The sequence below is a fragment of the Mesoplodon mirus genome (genome assembly GCF_964341445.2).
Source record: "Mesoplodon mirus genome assembly, chromosome: 3".
NCBI classification, from domain to species: Eukaryota; Metazoa; Chordata; class Mammalia; order Artiodactyla; family Ziphiidae; genus Mesoplodon; species Mesoplodon mirus.
Genome location: NC_138978.1, coordinates 104,216,913 through 104,237,859, shown reverse-complemented (window position 1 = coordinate 104,237,859; position 20,947 = coordinate 104,216,913). Strand labels below are relative to the sequence as shown.

Sequence of the window (20,947 nt, the reverse complement as noted above, 5' to 3'; positions counted from 1 at the left end):
TATTTATCTCCAACTCTCGGTGCTTATGCCAATCACAATTAACAGAAAACACATTTTCACTTATTCACTTTCCTTCAGTTTTTACCCCAACACAAATTTTGACTACTTAAAACCTCTTTCCCAAGTCTATAATCTTCCATCTTTTGCCACTATCTGGGAACTATCTGAGAACAAGGACTTTCTTATTCTATCCCCCCTTTTTAATTAATTAATTTATTTTTGGCTGTGTTGGGTCTTTGTTGCTGTGCGCCCGCTTCTCATTGTGGTGGCTTGTCTTGTTGCAGAACATGGGCTCTAGGTGCACAGGCTTCAGCAGTCATGGCTCGCGGGGCTCTACAGTGCAGGCTAAGTAGTTGTGGCACATGGGCTTAGTTGCTCTGCGACATGTGGGATCTTCCCAGAGCAGGGCTCGAAGCCATGTCCCCTGCATTGACAGGTGGATTCTTAACCACTGTGTCACCAGGAAAGCCCTCTTATTCTATCTCTTGACTCCAGTTTAACAGTTGACCCATAATGGAAAGAAGAATAACCACATGACTTGAGGAAAAAGAAAGGTGATTGGGAACCCATATTTATGGATAGAGCGGCACTGTTATACCGAGCTTTGTTCTGAGCACACCAGAGAAACGAAGAGCTCTTCCTCCATAGATCTTACAGGAAAAACCTAAGTCTAAAGGTGCTCCTTAGGATAGGTAACTGACAGGGAGCAAGTGAAAAGCTCTAGCATCTCTCATGTTAGACCTCAATGGCTGCAGCCTAGGCCTTCACCCAGTTTGGTCACTCAAACTATGGTGTATCTAGTGCAGGTATCAGAAAGGTAAGCATCCTCTGCCATTTTAGGAGTGTTACAGCACTCAGAAGAATCTAGAGACTATATTTTCCATCAGTTAGTGACTCTGAGTCAGATCCTGGAAATATATACTAATGTGAGGAGGATTTAGGCAGACGGACGACAGTTGATTTCAACCAGATATAAATAAAAAATGGGGGGAGATAAATTGGGAAATTGAGGTTGACATAGAAACACTACTATATATAAAATAGATAACTAATAAGAACCTGCTGTATCTCACAGGGAACTCTACTCAATACTCTGTAATGGCCTACATGGGAAAAGAATCTAAAAACAACAAAAAAAGAGTGGATATATGTTTATGTATAACAGATTCACTTTGCTGTACACTGGAAACCAACACAACATTGTTAATCAACTATACTCCAATAAAATATTTAAAAATAAAATAAATGATGAAATCTATAGAAAAAAAGAAGAAATAAAAGTTATGAAGGCAAGTTATAATGATAAGGTCATCATTAACAGTGTAAAATGGATGTCAAGGAGGATAGCAATGCCCTCTCTTATCTATCCCTGGGACCCCAGTCAAGAACAAAATACTACTGGTCTAGACAGAGTGGACTGACCTGAGGTGCCAATTTTATGTTCTTATGATTTCCCTGCACTAATAGGTGAGCTGCCAGAAAACATCTTGCTTGTGGCTTAAGTGAAGGCATCATGTCACCCCACTAAGGACACCACATCAACTGTGAGAGTAACTCACCGACATAAGCAGGCACTTATTCTCCTTGATGGATCCCATGCAGCCCAGGAAGGCAACCACCATGATAATGGAACCCACGATGACAAGCACATTGCCCAGCGTGAGAGAGGGGAGGTTATGGAAGAGCACTCCAAAGTTGTTATGGATCAGGAGGTAGATCCCAAAGCCCAAAATGCAACAGCCACAGAACTGAAAGGAAGAATCACATAACATTCTGAAATAAAATGTGGTTCTTGAATATCTCCTCATACTCACTTAATTGAGATTAGAATCACCTTTTTCTATTGGTTCTACCCAACAAACTCTTTACCCAGGTTTCCCCATGCACCTAGAAAAAAAGTTATCATCTCCTGTGATGTCCCACTCATGACTCATCCTACCCATATCAGATACCAGGGAAAGCTCTTTCCTATGGGTAACACAGTATCTTCATGCTTCAGATTCCCACTCTTGCTTCCAGATCTTCATGATTCAGATCCCTACTCCTTGTTCCCTCTACTGCTTATATATGGTCTTCCCTTTGGAAACCACAAGCATGTAAAGGGAATACCCTGGTTGAGAAGTTCATCTTTCTTGGCAGAAAACTAGAGAAGCCAAACTTTTAAGAATCTTCTCATAGAAAGATGAGTACCAACCTATCCTATGTCTGAAATTCAATTGCTTAATCTGGTATAGTGACACCTCCCCAGAAAAGGTGACTTCCTCTTCAATCAGCTATTTTTTCCAAGGGGTCAGGTTTGGGCATGGGGGAGCAAGAAGAAAAGAGCCATTCAATACAGGGAATGTAGAGTCTTAGGTTTCTGACCCATAGATGTCAGCAGTGAGCAGTAATAGCCTAAAGCTCCCAGAGAAACAGTATACCCTACTGCACTGGTATCTTTGAATTTTGCAGGCTTATATTATGGCAGGATGGAAAAAGAGGGGAGAAAATTATCATTCCCTTCTTCTTAGGCTGTGTATACTGCACCTGACCTGGGCATGTGTGGGTTCCACTCCACACCAGGCTCTTCAGGAGAGGAGAGAGAAGGAGAGTGTAGCTAGGAAGAGGTGAGTTCAACCATGCTCAGAAGAGACAGACTTACCCAAAAGATCAAATTGAAGAAAAACAGGACATATTTCAGCAATTTCAAGCTACTCATGCCCATGCTGAGATATTCTTGCCCTGAAAAGTAGAAGGAAGGAAAGAGGACATAAGTGACCTGGCTCTGCAAAGTGGTACCAGAGATCAGAGGACACATATGTCCAGGGTTCAAGGATCTCCAGCATCACCTTGGGTTTGAGCTGTGAATCTTTTCTGGAAAGTTTCCCCAAACTTCTTGCTCTTTTAGTCTCTGAACTGAGGAACCAATTGGTTCATCTTGGACACCACGTTTGTTTCAATTCAGCAAGCTAAAGATGCTTAACATTGAATTAAGCACTCTAGAAGTAAGCAATAGAGCCATTCTCAGAGGAGGCTGAGTCAGTGACACATACCAGGTCAGTGCTCAGGGACTGAAGGAAGCCCTGGGATCAGGGATACATTGGTCAATCAGCTTGGAGAAGGTCAGTGACTTGATCCACCAGTTTCTTATATACCCTGAGATGCATATACACTCTACATTTGGTCTATGAACTTCTCCACATGAAAACGTGGGGAACATATCTATGCCTCATTCATTCTTCTACTGAAGAAACATATATGGTGTTTTCTGTTCTAGGTGCTGTGGGAGATATAAACATGACTAAGCAATAGCAATCCTCCAGAAAATATCAACCTTACAGCAGAGATAACACTGACCAACAAATATCCAGGGAAGAAACAAAAAGAGATTACAATGACAGCTTGAATTTTTTAAAAATAGAATTTTGTTTTTCAGTGAGGACATCAGTATCCACAGTCTGGTCCTCAATTCTAGAGATCCAGATACACAGTTTTGAATTTTCGCTCAGAAGTAATGAGTTTCTGTAGAGTGACTCATATTTTAAAACTGCACATAAGACTGATATACAAAGCAAGAAAGTCAATTTATTGCTTTTTCTCCCATTAGAACTATGTTTCTTCTAGTGCATAGATTGCTTTTATAATCCATCATACCCTCATTGCAGTGTCAAGATACCCAGAAATCAGATGGTCTTAAGGGATAGTTCATTCAGGCTATAAATAAGCCTGATGAGCTACTTATGTTACATAATAGAGTAATCTTCTCTGTTAAAAAGGTCAAATACTTATATCTATCTCATAACATTTTCCTATTTCTTTATTTTGTCCTTATCTTTTCCCTTCCTTCTTATCTTGACCCTCAGAATTATTCTTAATTGTTAATAATTACTTTAACCAAGTTAAAATAAAGGTAGATTTTAATTTTATTTGGAAATGCTTAGGAGGTAAAAAAAATAAAAGTATGATGATTTATTACATAAGCTTTGAAGTTAAACTTGAAGTCAACTTTCACATATGCCACTGAACAGATGTGTGAGATTTGTAAACCTACTTAACATTTCCAGTTACAATTTATCCCTGTGTAAAATGGGGTAATACTTATACATTATAGGGTAGAAGTAAAGGGTAAATCATCTTACCACAGAGACTGATATGTGACCAGTACTCAATAAATGGAACCCATGTTTATTTAGATGGATTTGAGTATTTCCCAGGCCTCATAGTCAAGGGTTAGCTGCTCAAAAAGACTACACTCATTTGAAAGTGTTTCTTTGAATGTCACCTCCTTCATCAATCCAGCTGAAAATCTTTGTATTTCCATGGCAGTTAGTACTGTTCTTTGGGACTTGACATATTCATTTTTCATTACTTGATATTGCCTGTGCAAAGGGCTATCATAAGGAATCTCAAAAATTTGGAGATAAGGCCTGGTAAATTTCACATCTTAAGAGTTAAATTAATTAAAAATTCTAGTTAAACAAATAATTTATCCATAGATATATCTTAGCCTTGGAGATACTTGGTCAATGTACAGAGAAAAAAGAACAAACTGAGATTATAACCCTCCCAGACTTCACACATACTATTGGGTTGGCCAAAAAGTTCTTGTGGGCTTTTCTATAATATTTTATCCATAAGATCAATACAAAGTTACAGTAATCAAAACAGCATGGTATCGGCCCAAAACCAGATACATAGATCAATGGAAATGAATAGAGAACCCAGAAATAAACCTATGCACCTATGGTCAATTAATCTATGGCAAAAGAGGCAAGAATACACAATGGAGAAAAGACAGTCTCTTCAAAAAGTTATGCTGGGAAAACTGGACAGCCACATGTAAAACAGAGAGCTTAGAACATTCTCTCACACCATATACAAAAATAAATGCAAAATGGTTTAAAGACCTAAATGTAAGACTGGAAACTATAAAACTCCTAGAGGAGAACATAAGCTGAACACTCTCAACATAAATCATAGCAATATTTTCTTATATCAGTCTCCTAAGGCAAAAGAAATAAAAGCAAAGATAAACAAATGAGACCTAATTAAAGTTAAAAGTTTTTGCACAGCAAAGGAAACCACCAACAAAATAAAAAAAACAACCTATGGGATGGGAGAAAATATTTGCACATTATGCAACCAACAAGGGGTTAGTATCCAAAATATATAAACAGCTCATACAACTCAATATCAAGAAAACAGATAATCCAATAAAAAATGGGCAGAAGACTTGAACAGACATTTTTCCAAAGAAGACATGCAGATAGATGGCTAACAGGTGCATGAAAAGATACTCAGCATCATTAATTATTAGAGAAATGCAAATCAAAACCACAGCGAGGTATCACCTCACATCTGTCAGAATGGTTGTCGTCAAAAACTCTACAAATAACAAATGTTGGCGAGGATGTGGAGAAAAGGGAACACTTTTACACTGTTGGTGGGAATGTAAATTGGTGCAACCACTAAGGAACTATGGAGGTTCCTCAAATAATTAAAAATAGAACTACCATATTATCTAGCAGTTCTACTCACGGTTATATACCAAGAAAAAACAAAAACTCTAATCCAAAAAGATAATTGCACCCTAATGTTCATAGCAGCACTATTGAAAATAGCCAAGACATGGAAGCAACCCAAGTGCCTATCAACAGATGATTGAATAAAGAAGATATTGAATTGAATAAATAAATATATATATATAATATATATATATATATATTAGCTATAAAAAAGAATGAAATACTGCCATTTGCAACAATGTGGATGGGCCTAGAGAATACTGTGCATAGTTAAACATGTCAGAGAAAGTCAAATACTATATGATATCACTTACATGTGGAATCTAAAACATAATACAAATGAATGTATATGCAGAAGAGAAACAGATTCATAGATATAGAAAATAAACTTGTGATTACCAAATGGGAGAGGGAAGATGGAGGAACAAATTAAAGTTATGGGATAACAGATACAAATTACTATTTGTAAAATACATAAGAAGCAAGGATATACTGTATAGCACAGGGAATTATACCCATCATCTTGTAATAACGTATAATGAGTATAATCTGCAAAAATACTGAATCACTATGCTGTACACCTGAAACAACACAATATTATAAATCAACTATACTTAAATAAAGAAAGAAAATCCATAGTACTTCTGTAGATTAGCAACAAATAATCAGAAGTCAATTTTTAAAAAATACATTTACAATAGCATCAAACTATGAAATATTTAAGGATTAATCTTACAAAAGATGTGAAACACCTACACACTGAAAACTAAAAAACAAACATAAATAAACAAAAAAACATTGCTGAGAGAAATTGAAAAAGATATAAATAAATGGAAAGATATACCATGTACATGGGCTAAGAGACAGTGCTGTTAAAATGTCAATTCTTCCCAAATTTATTGATAGATTCATTGCAATTGCAATCAATGTCACAGCAGACTTATTTGTAGACATTCGAATATTGATTCTAAAATTCACTTGGGAATGCAAAGGTCTTAGAATAGCAAAAAAAAAAAAATTGATAAAGAACAAAGATGGAGGACAAGCATTACCCGATTTTGCTACTTTCTATGAAGTTACAACAAAAAAGAAGGCATAGTATTGGCATGAAAATAAACAAATAGATTAATGGAACAGAATAGAGAACTAGACATATGTGAACAACTGATTTGCAACAAAGATAAAAAGTTAATACAATAGAGAAAGAATATTTTTTCAACATGATACTGGAACAGTTGGATATTGCAAATATGCAAAAGAAATTAATTTGGATATATATATATATATCTCAAAAATTAAGTAAAAAAATAGATCATAGACCTAAATATAAAACCTACAACTATAATACTCCAGAAGAAAATATAGGAGAAAGTATTTGCAACCTCGTTAGGCAAAGAATACTCTGATAAGGCACCAAAAGCACAATCCATAAAAGAACTGATAAATTGGACTTCTATAAAAATTTTAAAAACTTCTGCTGTTCAAAAGACACTGTTAAGAGAATGAAAAGACAAGCCACAGATGAGGAGAAAATATTCCAAATCACATATGAGATAAAGGGCTTCTACCCAGATTCCAAAAAGAAGTTATGGGAACTTCTGACTTATAGGAAGTAGGTCAGAAGCACAGGTTACAACCTGGGTTTGGGACTGGTATCTTAAGTGGAAGGAAGTCTTGTGGGACTGAGCCCTTTACCCATGGGATCTGATTCTATCTCTGGGTAGACAGTATCAGAATTGAGTTAATTCTTGGACACTCTGCTGGTCTCCAAGAATTGCTTGTTAGTGTGGGGAAGCCGCCACACACACATGTGTTTGAATTAGGTCCAGGAAGCTAATTTACAACCTAGAGCTCTAACAACAGGTGAATGGATAAACAAACAGTGGTATAACTATATAGTGGTATACTACTCAGGAATAAAAAGGAATGAACTGTTGGTAAACTCTAGAGCATAGATGAATCTCCAAATGATTAAGGTGAGTGAAAGAAACAAGACAAAACAGGAGTACCTAATGTGTGATTACAGTTATATAACATTTTAGAAAATGAAAACTATAGCAACAGAAAGCAGATGGATGATTGCCTGAAGACCGGGGTAGAGGAGTATGGGGTGGGGTAAATAGAGGGGGAGCAGGGAAGGACAGGAAGAAGAGATCACAAAAGACCATGAGTAATCTTTTGTGAGTGATGAATATGTTTGTTACCTTGGCTGTAGTGACGGTTATTTTATTTTATTTTTTTAGGTAGCTACTGCATGCAGTCTGTATTCTTTTCCTATTGTTGTCACAACTTAGCATCCTTTTTTCTTGATTTTTGAATTTTATTTTATCTTTTTATACATCAGGTTCTTATTAGTGATCAATTTTATACACATCAGTGTATACATGTCAATCCCAATCACCCAATTCATCACACCACCACACCCACCCACCCGTGGCTTTCCCCCCTTGGTGTACATCTGTTTGTTCTCTATATCTGTGTCTCAATTTCTGCCCTGCAAACTGGTTCATCTGTACCATTTTTCTAGGTTCCACATATATGCGTTAATATATGATACTTGTTTTTCTCTTTCTGACTTACTTCACTCTCTATGACAGTCGCTAGACCCATCCACGTCTCAAAAAATGACCCAATTTCGTTCCTTTTTATGGCTGAGTAATATTCCATTGTATATATGTACCACATCTTCTTTATCCATTCATCTGTCGATGGGCATTTAGGTTGCTTCCATGACCTGGCTATTGTAAATAGTGCTGCAGTGAACATTGGGGTGCATGTGTCTTTTTGAAATGTGGTTTTCTCTGGGTATATGCCCAGTAGTGGGATTGCTGGATCATATGGTAATTCTATTTTTAGTTTTTTAAGGAACCTCCATACTGTTCTCCATAGTGGCTGTATCAGTTCACATTCCCACCAACAGTGCAAGAGGGTTCGCTTTTCTCCACACCCTCTCCAGCATTTGTTGGTTGTAGATTTTCTGATGAAGCTGATTCTAACTGGTGTGAGGTGATATCTCATTGTAGTTTTGATTTGCATTTCTCTAATAATTAGTGATGTTGAGCAGGTTTTCATGTGCTTCTTGGTTATCTGTATGTCTTCTTTGGAGAAATGTCTATTTAGTTCTTCTGCCCATTTTTGGATTGCATTTTTTGTTTTTTTAATATTGAGCTGCATGAGCTGGTTATTTATTTTGGAGATTAATCCTTTGTCTGTTGATTCATTTGCAAATATTTTCTCCCATTCTGACGGTTGTCTTTTCATCTTGTTTGTGGTTTCCTTTGCTGTGCAAAAGCTTTGAAGTTTCATTAGGTCCCATTTGTTTATTTTTGTTTTTATTTCCATTACTGTAGGAGGTGGATCAAAAAAGATCTTGCTGTGATTTATGTCAAAGAGTGTTCTTCCTATGTTTTCCTCTAAGAATTTTATAGTGTCAGGTCTTACACTTAGGTTTCTAATCCATTTTGAGTTTATTTTTGTGTATGGTGTTAAGGAGTGTTCTAAATTCATTCTTTTACATGTAGCTGCCCAGTTTTCCCAGCACCACTTGTTGAAGAGACTGTCTTTTCTCCATTGTATATCCTTGCCTCCTTTGTCATAGATTAGTTGACCATAGGTGCGTGGGTTTAACTCTAGGCTTTCTATCTTGTTCCATTGATCTATATTTCTGTTTTTGGGCCAGTACCATATTGTCTTGTTTACTGTAGCTTTGTAGTGTAGTCTGAAGTCAGGGAGTCTGATTCCTCCAGCTCCGTTTTTTTCCCTCAAGACTGCTTTGGCTATTCGGAGTCTTTTGTGTCTCCATACACATTTTATGAGTTTTTGTTCTAGTTCCATAAAAAATGCCATTGGTAATTTGATAGGGATTGCACTGAATCTGTAGATTGCTTTGGGTAGTATAGTCATTTTCACAATATTGATTCTTCCAATCCAAGAACATGGTATATCTCTCCATCTGTTGGTATCATCTTTAATTTCTTTCATCGGTGTCTTATACTTTTCTGCATACAGGTCTTTTTTCTCCCTAGGAAGGTTTATTCCTAGGTATTTTATTCTTTTTGTCACAATGGTAAATGGAAGTGTTTCCTTAATTTCCCTGTCAGATTTGTCATCATTAGTGTATAGGAATGCAAGAGACTTCTGTGCATTAATTTTGTATCCTGCAACTTTACCAAATTCATTGATTACCTCTAGTAGTTTTCTGGTGGCATCTCTATGTATAATATGTCATCTGCAAACAGTGGAAGTTTTACTTCTTCTTTTCCACTTTGTATTGCTTTCATTTCATTTTCTTCTCTGATTGTCATGGCTAGGACTTCCAAAACTGTGTTAAATAATAGTGGTGAGAGTGGACATCCTTGTCTCGTTCCTGATCTTAGAGGAAATGCTTTCAGTTTTTCACCATTGAGATGATGTTTGCTGTGAGTTTGTCATATATGGCCTTTATTATGTTGAGGTAGGTTTCCTGTATGCCCACTTTCTGGAGAGTTTTTATCATAAATGGGTGTTGAATTTTGTCAAAAGCTTTTTCTGCATCTATTGAGATGATCATATATTTTTATTCTTCAATTTGTTAATATGGTGTATCACATTGATTGATTTGTGTATATTGAAGAATCCTTGCTTCCCTGGGATAAATCCCACTTGATCATGGTGTATGATCCTTTTAATGTGTTGTTGGATTCTGTTTGCTAGTATTTTGTTGAGGATTTTTGCATCTGTGTTCATCAGTGATGTTGGCCTGTAGTTTTCTTTCTTTGTGACATCGTTGTCTGGTTTTGGTATCAGAGTGATGGTGGCCTCATAGAATGAGTTTGGGATTGTTCCTTCCTCTGCTATATTTTGGAAGACTTTGAGAAGGATAGGTGTTAGCTCTTCTCTAAATGTTTGATAGAATTCGCCTGTGAAGCCATCTGGTCCTGGGCTTTTGCTTGATGGAAGATTTTTAATCACACTCTCAATTTCAGTGCTTGTGATTGTTCTGTTTATATTTTCTATTTCTTCCTGGTTCAGTCTCAGAAGGTTGTGCTTTTCTAAGAGTTTGTCCATTTCATCCAGCTTGTCCATTTTATTGGCATAGCGTTGCTTGTAGTAATCTCTCATGATCTTTTGCATTTCTGCAGTGTCTGTTGTTACTTCTCCTTTTTCATTTCTAGTTCTATTGATTTGAGTCTTCTCCCTTTTTTTCTTGATGACTCTGATTTATCAATTTTGTTTATCTTCTCAAAGAACCAACTTTTAGTTTTATTGATCTTTGTTATCATTTCCTTCATTTCTTTTTCATTTATTTCTGATCTGATCTTAATCATTTCTTTTCTGCTGCTAAATTTGGGGGGTTTTTTGCTCTTCTCTAATTGCTTTAGGTGCAAGGTTAGGTTGTTTATTTGAAATGTTTCCTTTTTTTTAAGGTAGGATTTTATTCCTATAAAAATCCCTCTTAGAACTGCTTTTCCTGCATCCCATAGGTTTTGGGTCATCGTGTCTCCATTGTCATTTGTTTCTAGGTTTTTCTGTTTTCAGTATGTGGGCCTCTCACTGTTATGGCCTCTCCTGTTGTGGAGCACAGGCTGCAGTTGCGCAGGCCCAGCGACCATGGCTCACGGGCCCAGCCGCTCCCCAGCATGTGGGATCCTCCTGTACCGGGACATGAACCCGTGTCTCCTGCATCGACAGGCGGACTCTCAACCACTGTGCCACCAGGGAAGACCCCTCTAGGTAGTTTTTGATTTCCTCTTTGATTTCTTTTGTGATCACTTCGTTATTAAATAGTGTATTGTTTGTGTTTGTATTTTTTACAGATCTTTTCCTGTAATTGATATCTAGTCTCATAGTGTTGTGGTCGGACAGATACATTATACGATTTCAAGTTTTTGAAATTAACCAAGGCTAGATTTGTGACCCAAGATATGATCTATCCTAGAGAATGTTCCATGAGCACTTGAGAAAAATGTGTATTCTGTTGTTTTGGGATGGAATGTCCTATAAATATCAATTAAGTCCATCTTGTTTTATGTATCATGTAAAACTTGTGTTTCCTTATTTATTTTCATTTTGGATGATCTGTCCATTGGTGAAAGTGGGGTGTTAAAGTCCCCTAGTATGATTGTGTTAGTGTCAATTTCCCCTTTTATGGCTGTTAGTATTTGCCTTATGTATTGAGGTGCTCTTATGTTGGGTGAATAAATATTTACAACTGTTATATCTTCTTCTTGGATCGATCCGTTGATCATTATGTAGTGTCCTTCTTTGTCTCTTCTAATAGTCTTTATTTTAAAGTTTATTTTGTCTGATATGAGAGTTGCTACTCCAGCTCTCTTTTGATTTCCATTTGCATGGAATATCTTTTTCCATCCCCTCACTTTCAGTCTGTGTGTGTTCCTAGGTCTGAAGCGGGTCTCTTGTAGACAGCACATATATGGGTCTTGTTTTTGTATCCATTCAGCAAGCCTGTGTCTTTTGGTGGGAGCATTTAATCCATTCACATTTAAGGTAATTATCGATATGTGTGGTCCTATGACCATTTTCCTAATTGTTTTGTGTTTGTTTTTGTAGGTCCTTTTCTTCTCTTGTGTTTCCCACTTAGAGAAGTTCCTTTAGTATTTGTTGTAGAGCTGGTTTGGTGGTGCTGAATTCTCTTAGCTGTTGCTTGTCTGTAAAGCTTTTGATTTCTCCATCGAATCTGAATGTGATCCTTTCCGGGTAGAGTAATCTTGGTTGTGGGTTCTTCCCTTTCATCATTTTAAGTATGTCATGCCACTCCATTCTGGCTTGTAGAGTTTCTGCTGAGAAATAAGCTGTTAACCTTATGGGAGTTCCCTTGTATGTTATTTGTCATTTTTCCCTTGCTGCTTTCAATAATTTTTCTTTGTCTTTAATTTTTGCCAAGTTGATTACGATGTGTCTCAGTATGTTTCTCCTTGGGTTTATCCTGTATGGCACTTGCTGCGCTTCCTGGACTTGAGTGGATATTTCCTTTCCTATGTTAGGGAAGTTTTCGACTATAATTTCTGCAAATGTTTCCTCTGGTCTTTTCTCTCTCTCTTCTCCTTCTGGGACCCCTATAATGTGAATGTTGTTGTGTTTAATGTTGTCCCAGAGGTCTCTTATGCTGTCTTCATTTCTTTTCATTCTTTTTTCTTTATTCTGTTCTGCAGCAGTGAATTCCACCATTCTGTCTTCCAGGTCACTTATCCGTTCTGACTCAGTCATTCTGCTATTGATTCCTTCTAGTGTAGTTTTCATTTCAGTTATTGTAGTATTCATCTCTGTTTGTTTGTTCTTTAATTCTTCTATGTCTTTGTTAAACATTTCTTGCGAGGGCTTCCCTGGTGGCGCAGTGGTTGAGAGTCCGCCTGCCGATGCAGGGGACACGGGTTCGTGCCCCGGTCCGGGAAGATCCCACATGCCGCGGAGTGGCTAGGCCCCTGAGCCATGGCCCCTGAGCCATGGCCGCTGAGCCTGTGCATCCGGAGCCTGTGCTCCGCAACGGGAGAGGCCACAACAGTGAGAGGCCCGTGTACCGCAAAAAAAAAAAACATTTCTTGCATCTTCTCGATCTTTGCCTCCGTTCTTTTTCCGAGGTCCTGGATCATCTTAACTATCATTATTCTGAATTCTTTTCCTGGAAGGCTGCCTATCTCCACTTCATTTGGTAGTTTTTCAGGGGTTTTATCTTGTTCCTTCATCTGGTACATAGGCCTCTGCCTTTTCATCTTGTTTATCTTTCTGTGGATGTGGTTTTTGTTTCACAGGCTGCAGGATTGTACTTCTTCTTCCTTCTGCTGTCTTCCCTCTGGTAGATGAGGGTATCTAAGAGGCTTGTGCAGGTTTCCTGATGGGAGGTACTGGCGGTGGGTATAGCTGACTGTTGCTCTTCAGTTTTTTTTTTTAAGAGGAAAATTTTAAACTTTATTTATTTATTTATTTATTTTTTGTATTAAAGTATTGTTAATTTACAGTGTCTGTAGTTATGGTTTTATGCATGTATACGTATGTTAAAATGTCCTTCCTAATTTGCTCCTGTCCATCTCTCCAAATTCATAGCAACGTTCTTGGTCTTATACTTTAAAATCTAGCAAGTAACATTGAACATTTTTCTCCATGCTTCCTTCCTTACATTTGCTCAGCAGTCCTTTGCTGGAATTTGCCCCTTTCTTTCCCTCTGACTCCTTAATTAGGTTATCTACTAATCATCCTGAGACTCAGCTCACTAGACTGTCAGCTCCTTGAGGGATTCATCTTTGAATCCTCGAGGCCTAACACAGTACCTAATTACACTAAAAAAGTAAGATGGTTGAATGAACAAATGACTGGAACTTTGCTCATTAACTCTAAGTTATCTTGTGTCGTGGAATGAACATGACACTGCAGAGTGAGGAGGTTTGGGCTTGAGATTTATTGTGCCATTAATCTAATCTTTTACACATGGAAAATAACCGACCAAGAAGAAGACTGGGCCAGATGCCTCCTAGAGTCACCTCATGTCCAGCATCTTCAGATCCTGTGACAGCTGCTTCAGGACCCTGTAATCTAATTGTCCACAGAGCACCAACTAACGAGGTGCCCACAAACCTGTGGATATCCCCACTGATTCTTTCTTTCACAGACAGGAAAAACAACCTCTTTCTCCTTCCTGATTTTCCACTTAGACTTGCACCAAACTGAAGGAGAAAAGCCGCCCATTTTGTGAAGATCATTATCACTTTTACCATATGCAACAATGAACCCAGCTTTTACATAAATCAAGAGAGAATTCCCCTTTCCTTTCTTCACTGTAGCTGGTCAGTTATTGAGTTTCCACCCCTTCCAACCCCACTGGAAAAACTGACACCCCTCTGCAGTCAAAATCTGTGACTAATGTGGCCCTGTGAAGAAAGTCCCTGACGTCAGCTTCCAGGAAACCTCCGTGACTGAACTGCAGTTAATTGCAGCACCTCCCACACCCAACGTGGAGGCCAGGGAGGAAGTTCACCCTTTACTAATTTTCCTCCAAGCAAAGAGCTCGGGCTGATAAGCTGTCTCATGGATTTCTAGTTCAATCTCTTTCTTTTCTTTAACCCATACTTGCAGGTCATCTAATACAGTCTTGAAGGTAATCAAGCTTAGAAGTGGCTAAAGTTGGACAGAAGTTCCAAGAAACTATCAATTCTTGCTCTCCAGCCTTATCTGATCCAATTTTAGATTTGGAGTCACAGCAAGACATCTTTAGTGTTACATGGACTATTAGATTTATGAGATGTTAATAAACATTCCTTAAACAAACAAACAAACAAAAAACAAACAAAACCATAGGGAGTGAGAGGAATCCATGGTCAATAAATTTGGAAGTGAGATTAAACAAAAATAAAACATAAAATAATAAACAGTTTTTTTAATGAGTGACTTCCGTGAAAACTGATATGTACTAATGTACATTGTGGGTGTCTAAGAGAAAAGTCTACTTATATAACTACAAACCTTTTCATATATTACAGATTACTTATTAACAGCTCAGAGAACATAGTGTTCCATGGAATACAGTTTGACAAACACTAGTAATGGATACAGGCAAGTTTAGTTTTGAATTCTAGCAGTGGTACATACCAGAAGTATGGCCCTGGGCAACTTCCTTAATCTCTCTAACTTTTCCAATTTCCTCATCTTTAAAATGGTGATACATTAATACATACCTTATAGGTTGTTCTGAGAGTTAAATGAGATAATATTTCCTGGATTGTTCAGTATCAGAGTGCCTGGTTCAGTGAAAACTGAGGAAAAGATCAAGTTCAGAGTTTCTCTAACAGTCCATTCTTAAAGGTAACTCTGAAATTTCTGCTAGATTTTCAGGAATAAAATTCATTAGGTGCCAGAACACCTTTTTAGTAATCCTTTGCTTGTTTCAGTTTTTGTAAATATTTTTTAAAAAATGTTTTGTGTGTTCTTGTGAAAAAATTTAAACCATAAAGAGAGTACAAAGAAGAAAACATAAAATATTCTGAAATGCCACATCCCAGAGATAACCACCATTAACATTTTTGGTGAACATCTTTCCAGACATTTCTTGATATACAGATCTATTTGCTAATTTACATAGAAGAACATGTAATGTTCTTACATCCAGCAAAGTAATTATTGGCTTCCCATTTATTCCTACACAGAGTTTGTGGAGGTCTTTAATTCATCGCTGAACAATATTGGGGCCATTATTAACATAAGTTTTTTTTCTAAATAGGAAAGGAAATCTGTTCTCCATGAGGGCTCCCAAATTATGGCCGTCTTGATAAAATAAATTTAGATAAATGATATAGTTCACTGAACTCTGCGAAATGCCAAGCTCTTCATAAATAAATTTTATTTATAATCCTCATATCAACCTCGTAATTTAGGTGTCAATAGCCCTACTTTTCAAACAGGAAGTCCAAGACTCAGACAGCCTATGTAACTGGCACAAGATCACCAGCTAATAATCAACAATGACAGGGCACAGGCCAAGGTCTTTCAGTCTCCCAAGCCTATGTTCCTTCCATTGTCCCAGGTTCTGAGTTCTTACCTCCCACTTCCCAACTCAATTCCCCCCACTGCAATGTGATGAGCCTCCAGGAGGACTCCTTCCATCTTTCACAGTTTTAACCCCTGTGAGCAGTGGCTGAGGTAGGATATGGGTTTTGCATGTCTGTCTATTCATGGAGTAATAAGTAGTTACAGGGGGAGGAGTGATACTAAAATTAAACCAAATCAAACCATCAACTTTCATGCATTAGTTTCCTCTCACCTCTCCATCACTTTGTCAAAGGAATGTGTCTGTCATTTTATTCTTCCCTGAAATTGTGTTCCAGTGAAAATTTCCTTTCAAGGCTGTCCTCAAGTGAGAGGAATTGGTGATTTATAAAAGAGAGGAAGAAGGAAGAAGCAAAGAGAAGAGAAAAAATGAGGGAAAAAAATCCAGATGATCTTGGGTGTCTCATTTTCCTCCATTTGGGAGCTTAGGAAGATCATCGCTCAACAGAAAAATCATAGATGTTCCTAGCAGCTGAACTGAGACAGGGACTTATATAACAAGGCCTCTCTGTAAATCAGGAACAGTTACATAAAACAGTTACCATTGTTCCAGAGTCAGTGGACTAGTGGTTCTCTTTCCTTAGCATAAAATATGTAGAATTTTACTGTGGAGGGTCCCTGTCCTAGAGACCTGTTCATGGTGTGTTCAGGCAAGATATGCCCACGGTGGACAAGGCTCTCTGTGGGATAATGAAAGCCGTTTCTCTGATATTCCTATCAAAAGTTGGTATAGCCTGAATCTAGTCACAAGGAAACATCAGAAATTTTAAAAGATGTGAGTTTTCAAAATCATTTCTCACCTTTATTTTTCAATCTAGTTCTCCTGAAATATAAAATGTCAAACAAATTAAATTGACAAATTAAATAAATATTAAATACTTGATTTGTTAGCATATTGATTTCAGATCATCTGGATTTATAGTTAAGTTATATTTTCATGTCTACCTATGTTAAAAGCACTGGAAACTTCTTTATGTGAACAAATAACACAGTTTAATGATGCCTATTTAAAAAGAAGTCTATAAGAAAAGGTGTATAGTGTAGTGTGGAGAAAAGAACATTTCACAGAGACTCAGGAAACATTCTAGATAACTAGTTAAGTAATTTTATGACTTTGGACAAGTCACCTGACCTGAAAAATACACAGATTGGAATGTTATAATAGCAAAACAGGGCTCCCACTATGAGTTGGACAATTTATTTAAGCTTAAATAATCTCTAAGTTCCCTTTAAGCATCAACATTCTAACACTTGGAATATAGTGCATTTATTTTAAATGGCTATGGAAATGTATCCTTGTGGCTGAACAACTTTTGGCCATAGCTAAGATGTATTTATTGTTGCTACTGCTTGGGTAGGAACTCTACTGTGAAATGGGAAATGAATAGAGGAATTGCCTCTATATCCCAACACAGAGATGAACGGCCTGAGGGCTCACCCACTGGCTTTGGAAAAATGTTATCTTCCTCTTTCAGAAGGCCTACTTCCAGACGGCCTTCCCAAACTGACCAACCAACCTCCAGTTGCAATCCTCTCCTCCTCTGTCCCAGCAGCCACCCTGGAGGCCCACTCTGCAGAGCTGTCTAATGTCTCTGCATTACTCTGCTTCGGTGCTCTGCACCTGCAGTGGCAGCTGGGTCCTGGAGGTTCCTGAAGGCAGGTGTCCAGTCTCTAGGCCCATGGTGATCTGCACACATTGGATGCTCACTCGGTACAGGAAGTACTGTAGGCTGACTAATTCAGGAATATAAACCAAACCACCATGACTAAATCAACACAGCATTTCCGGAAACAGAAGCTGAGAGAAAGAGAAGGGCTGTAACCTTGCAAAAAGCTCCACCTTTCACTAAAATCTAGGGGGGAAACCTAGGTTGAAGAAGAAGAAATCTGACTCTCACCCTCATTTCAAGCCACATTCCATCAAGCCTGTCAAGTGAAGGTTTCAGGCATAGCTCCATCCAGGGCTGGGCTTGGGACCCTCCTGGTTAGAGATCTTGCCTTCCACTTTCAGGTGTTGGGGTTCTAGAACCAAGTAGGAAAAATTCCTACTTCCTGTGGTCCTGCAACCATGGTTTGTTATAGTCCAATCTTATTTGCTTACTCTCATTTCTAGCATGCCTGGGTGTTCACATTTCTTTGAGTTTGCATATACTGTGTCTTGTCCGAAATGCCATTACCCCCAGTCTCCATAGTAAACTCATCCTTCCTTGAAAATGAACCCAAGCAGTCACCTCTCCCAGGGAGTCTTTGGCACACTCCTGAACCCCTACATTTTGTGCACACGCTTGCTCCATTATAGAAAAGATCACATTGTGTCATATTTGTGTATTGCTGTGTCTGTCCTTCATGTTACTCTACAAATGCTCTGAAATTGATAACCACAACAGTTATCCTTGGGTCTCCAGTGTTTAGCATATGCCTAGCTGCTGGCATGTTGCAAAGTAGGAGTGAGGAAGTTTAAACAGACCTCACGTCCTAGTCTGAAGCCCTCTGCACGGTCAGAAGTCAACCTGAGGACATAAGAAACTAAAGATCAACAGAGTTTGAAGTTTCCAGTGTGTGTCTCTTGTCAATTACCAAATGCAAGGTCACTTTGATAGTAGTAGGTGTAAAAGGCTGGGCTTTGAATCATTCCTTGCTGGTATAAAGGTGTCCAATCCTTTCATTTAAAGCATAAATATTCTAATTGGCCCACACAGGAAACATCATAGGAAATCATGTTTCAGTTCAGCCTCTGCTCTAATTCAACCACAATTTCAAAATAGTGCAGATTCTGGTAGAGATTGAGAAAGCAAAACATCTTTGTTTAGCCAGCAGCTAAGATTCTGCTTTTGCTCAGTTCTCTTCCAAAGTCCTTGCATACATATCTGATATTTCTTATCTCCCAAGGGAGTTCCTTAAAGGCAAGATTTTTTGCTGGACAAATATTTTCTTTCTACTTTGCCCCCTTCCTCCCAGGCACAGTGCCTGGTCCTAGAGGTACTTAACATCTGATTATTTTTTAAATTCAAAGCGCAATAGCCCCTGAGGTTCTTTGGGAATCTAGAGCCATTTTCCCCATTCCCATGCCTCATTGTTAGGTGGGTGAGTGTGGTTCTAGGGGACTTTCCTCTCCATTCCCAGTAAGATCCTTGCAAATATTGGAAGGAGAAAGCTTTCATCTAGAGTTCCCTGTGGTAACCTTACCCCCAGTGACTATAGTGGTTACAGAAAGCCAGGAGCAAAGCTTAGCTATCACTTTCTGAGTCCATAAGACCTCAGTTATTAGTTATGGGGCCTGAATTAGAAATCATTGCAATATCAAGTTTGTTTTGCAAGTCATGCAAAGTTGGTGCATGTCATATTATATTTATCAATATTCTAGTTTTGAATACTAAGGACAATTTTATTTGGGGGAAACCTGAGGATCACAGTGGTCTTCCTGCCCTTTAAAAACAACCAATCTAAGTATCTCTTAGTGGTGTCTAGCTTTTACTTCTCGAAATACAGTTTCTGAGTATGTCCTGTGTCCTTGACTCTGAGCTGAGTATTGTGATATATATTAGTTCTTCTGTTTAGTGTCTCTGAGGAATCGCAGTGGGAGTCACTAACTTTACTTTTGAAAATTTCTCAAATGAAGAAGATCTGCATCTCCCAGCTACCTTTTAAAATAGCTATGACTTTTGGTTCTCTGCTCACTTTAAAATCACAAGACAAATCTTCTGAAGATCAGCACATGTAGGAAACCTCCCCAACTTCATCTTGTACAGATGGCTCTGGTCAACAGAAATGACCAAACAGAGAAATTCAAGTTCTGAAGCAATTTAAGCGCATAAATGCCCTGATCCAAAGAAATATCAGATAATGGGAATCCGGTTAATTGAAACTCCTCTGGCCTCATTGCCTTTTGAGGGTCACTAGAATCTTGTTCATAATTTTACCACTTGCAGTAAATATTTGCAAAAGTTTCAGGAAATTGTAGTTACTAGAGAGGTATATAGAGACTCCTAAGAAGATATCCTAGCCCACATAATATGGTTCAGGTCTCTGCTCTCAAACCAGATTAAAATATCACCAATCTTACCTTTTGCAGGCTCCTTTCCTCAGTCCTTTAGGCAGAATTGGTGATTATCAATGAGGCGCCGAGACAAGGCTGGTAACACGGATGTCGGGGCTATTTGTGTAAAAGGAGAAGTGAAGGGGGAATAAATGTGATCACACTGTGACGACAGGAAGCCCAGATGAGGAGACAGAGGAAGTGGGGCTGGGCCCGCCCTCTTTAGCCTCAAAGATACAATCCTTCCCCCGTGGCTTTTTAGAAGCTTACTCCACAACCCACCCAAATGTCTAAGCCAGTTTCTCTGCAACTCAGGAGAAACTCGAAGACCAAGTTGGTTCAGGCAGGAATCTATGAGAACTGGTGGGTTCTGGGGAGATTTTGACATTGGTTTTTGTCTAGAAAAGGGCAGTGCTTCTCAATCAAGGTGACATCTCAGAATTACCTGTGGATCTGTTCAAGAATAAGTAGGCCTGACCCCACCATACTTCTTCAGTCCCATTCAGGTAGAGAGACTGGAGTGGAACCCAAGAATCAATATTTTAAGAAGTTTTCTAGGACTGAGACTTAGGAATGTCTCTTAAGCCACTCCACCTTCTCTCCACCCTCCCTCCAGCTTCCTTCCAGAAGATCTGTAGTCTCCAGTTTGATTGGGTCACTATTTTCAGATTTCCATGTCTCAAAAGCTGGACTGTCCTTATGTAAGGGTACTGTCAGGAGCAAACTCCAAGGTGCAATCCAGCAGGCACTAGTAGAAATGATTTGGTTAGTAGAGGGAGCTCCAGGTTTAGAGTCCCAAGATCTGGGTTTCAGTCTCAGCTTTATTTCTGTTAGCTGTGAGATACTGAGAAACCCTCAACCTCTCAGCTTCAGT

At 38.4% G+C, this 20,947-nt stretch overlaps 1 protein-coding gene across 1 annotated transcript in view; it reads right to left on the bottom strand.

Moving 5' to 3' along the window:
* The window catches only part of CD53 (CD53 molecule), a 31,800-nt gene extending 11,612 nt beyond the window's left edge, over positions 1-20,188 (bottom strand). Inside the window, exons 1-3 of the mRNA XM_082614100.1 lie at positions 20,101-20,188; positions 2,642-2,721; positions 1,560-1,748 (exon numbers count right to left, since the gene is read on the bottom strand). Of these exons, the coding sequence (XP_082470226.1) occupies positions 1,560-1,748; positions 2,642-2,704 (252 nt within the window). The 5' untranslated portion in view covers positions 2,705-2,721; positions 20,101-20,188. The remainder of the gene's footprint in view (positions 1-1,559; positions 1,749-2,641; positions 2,722-20,100) is intronic.
* Between the last annotated feature and the right edge of the window lie 759 nt (positions 20,189-20,947).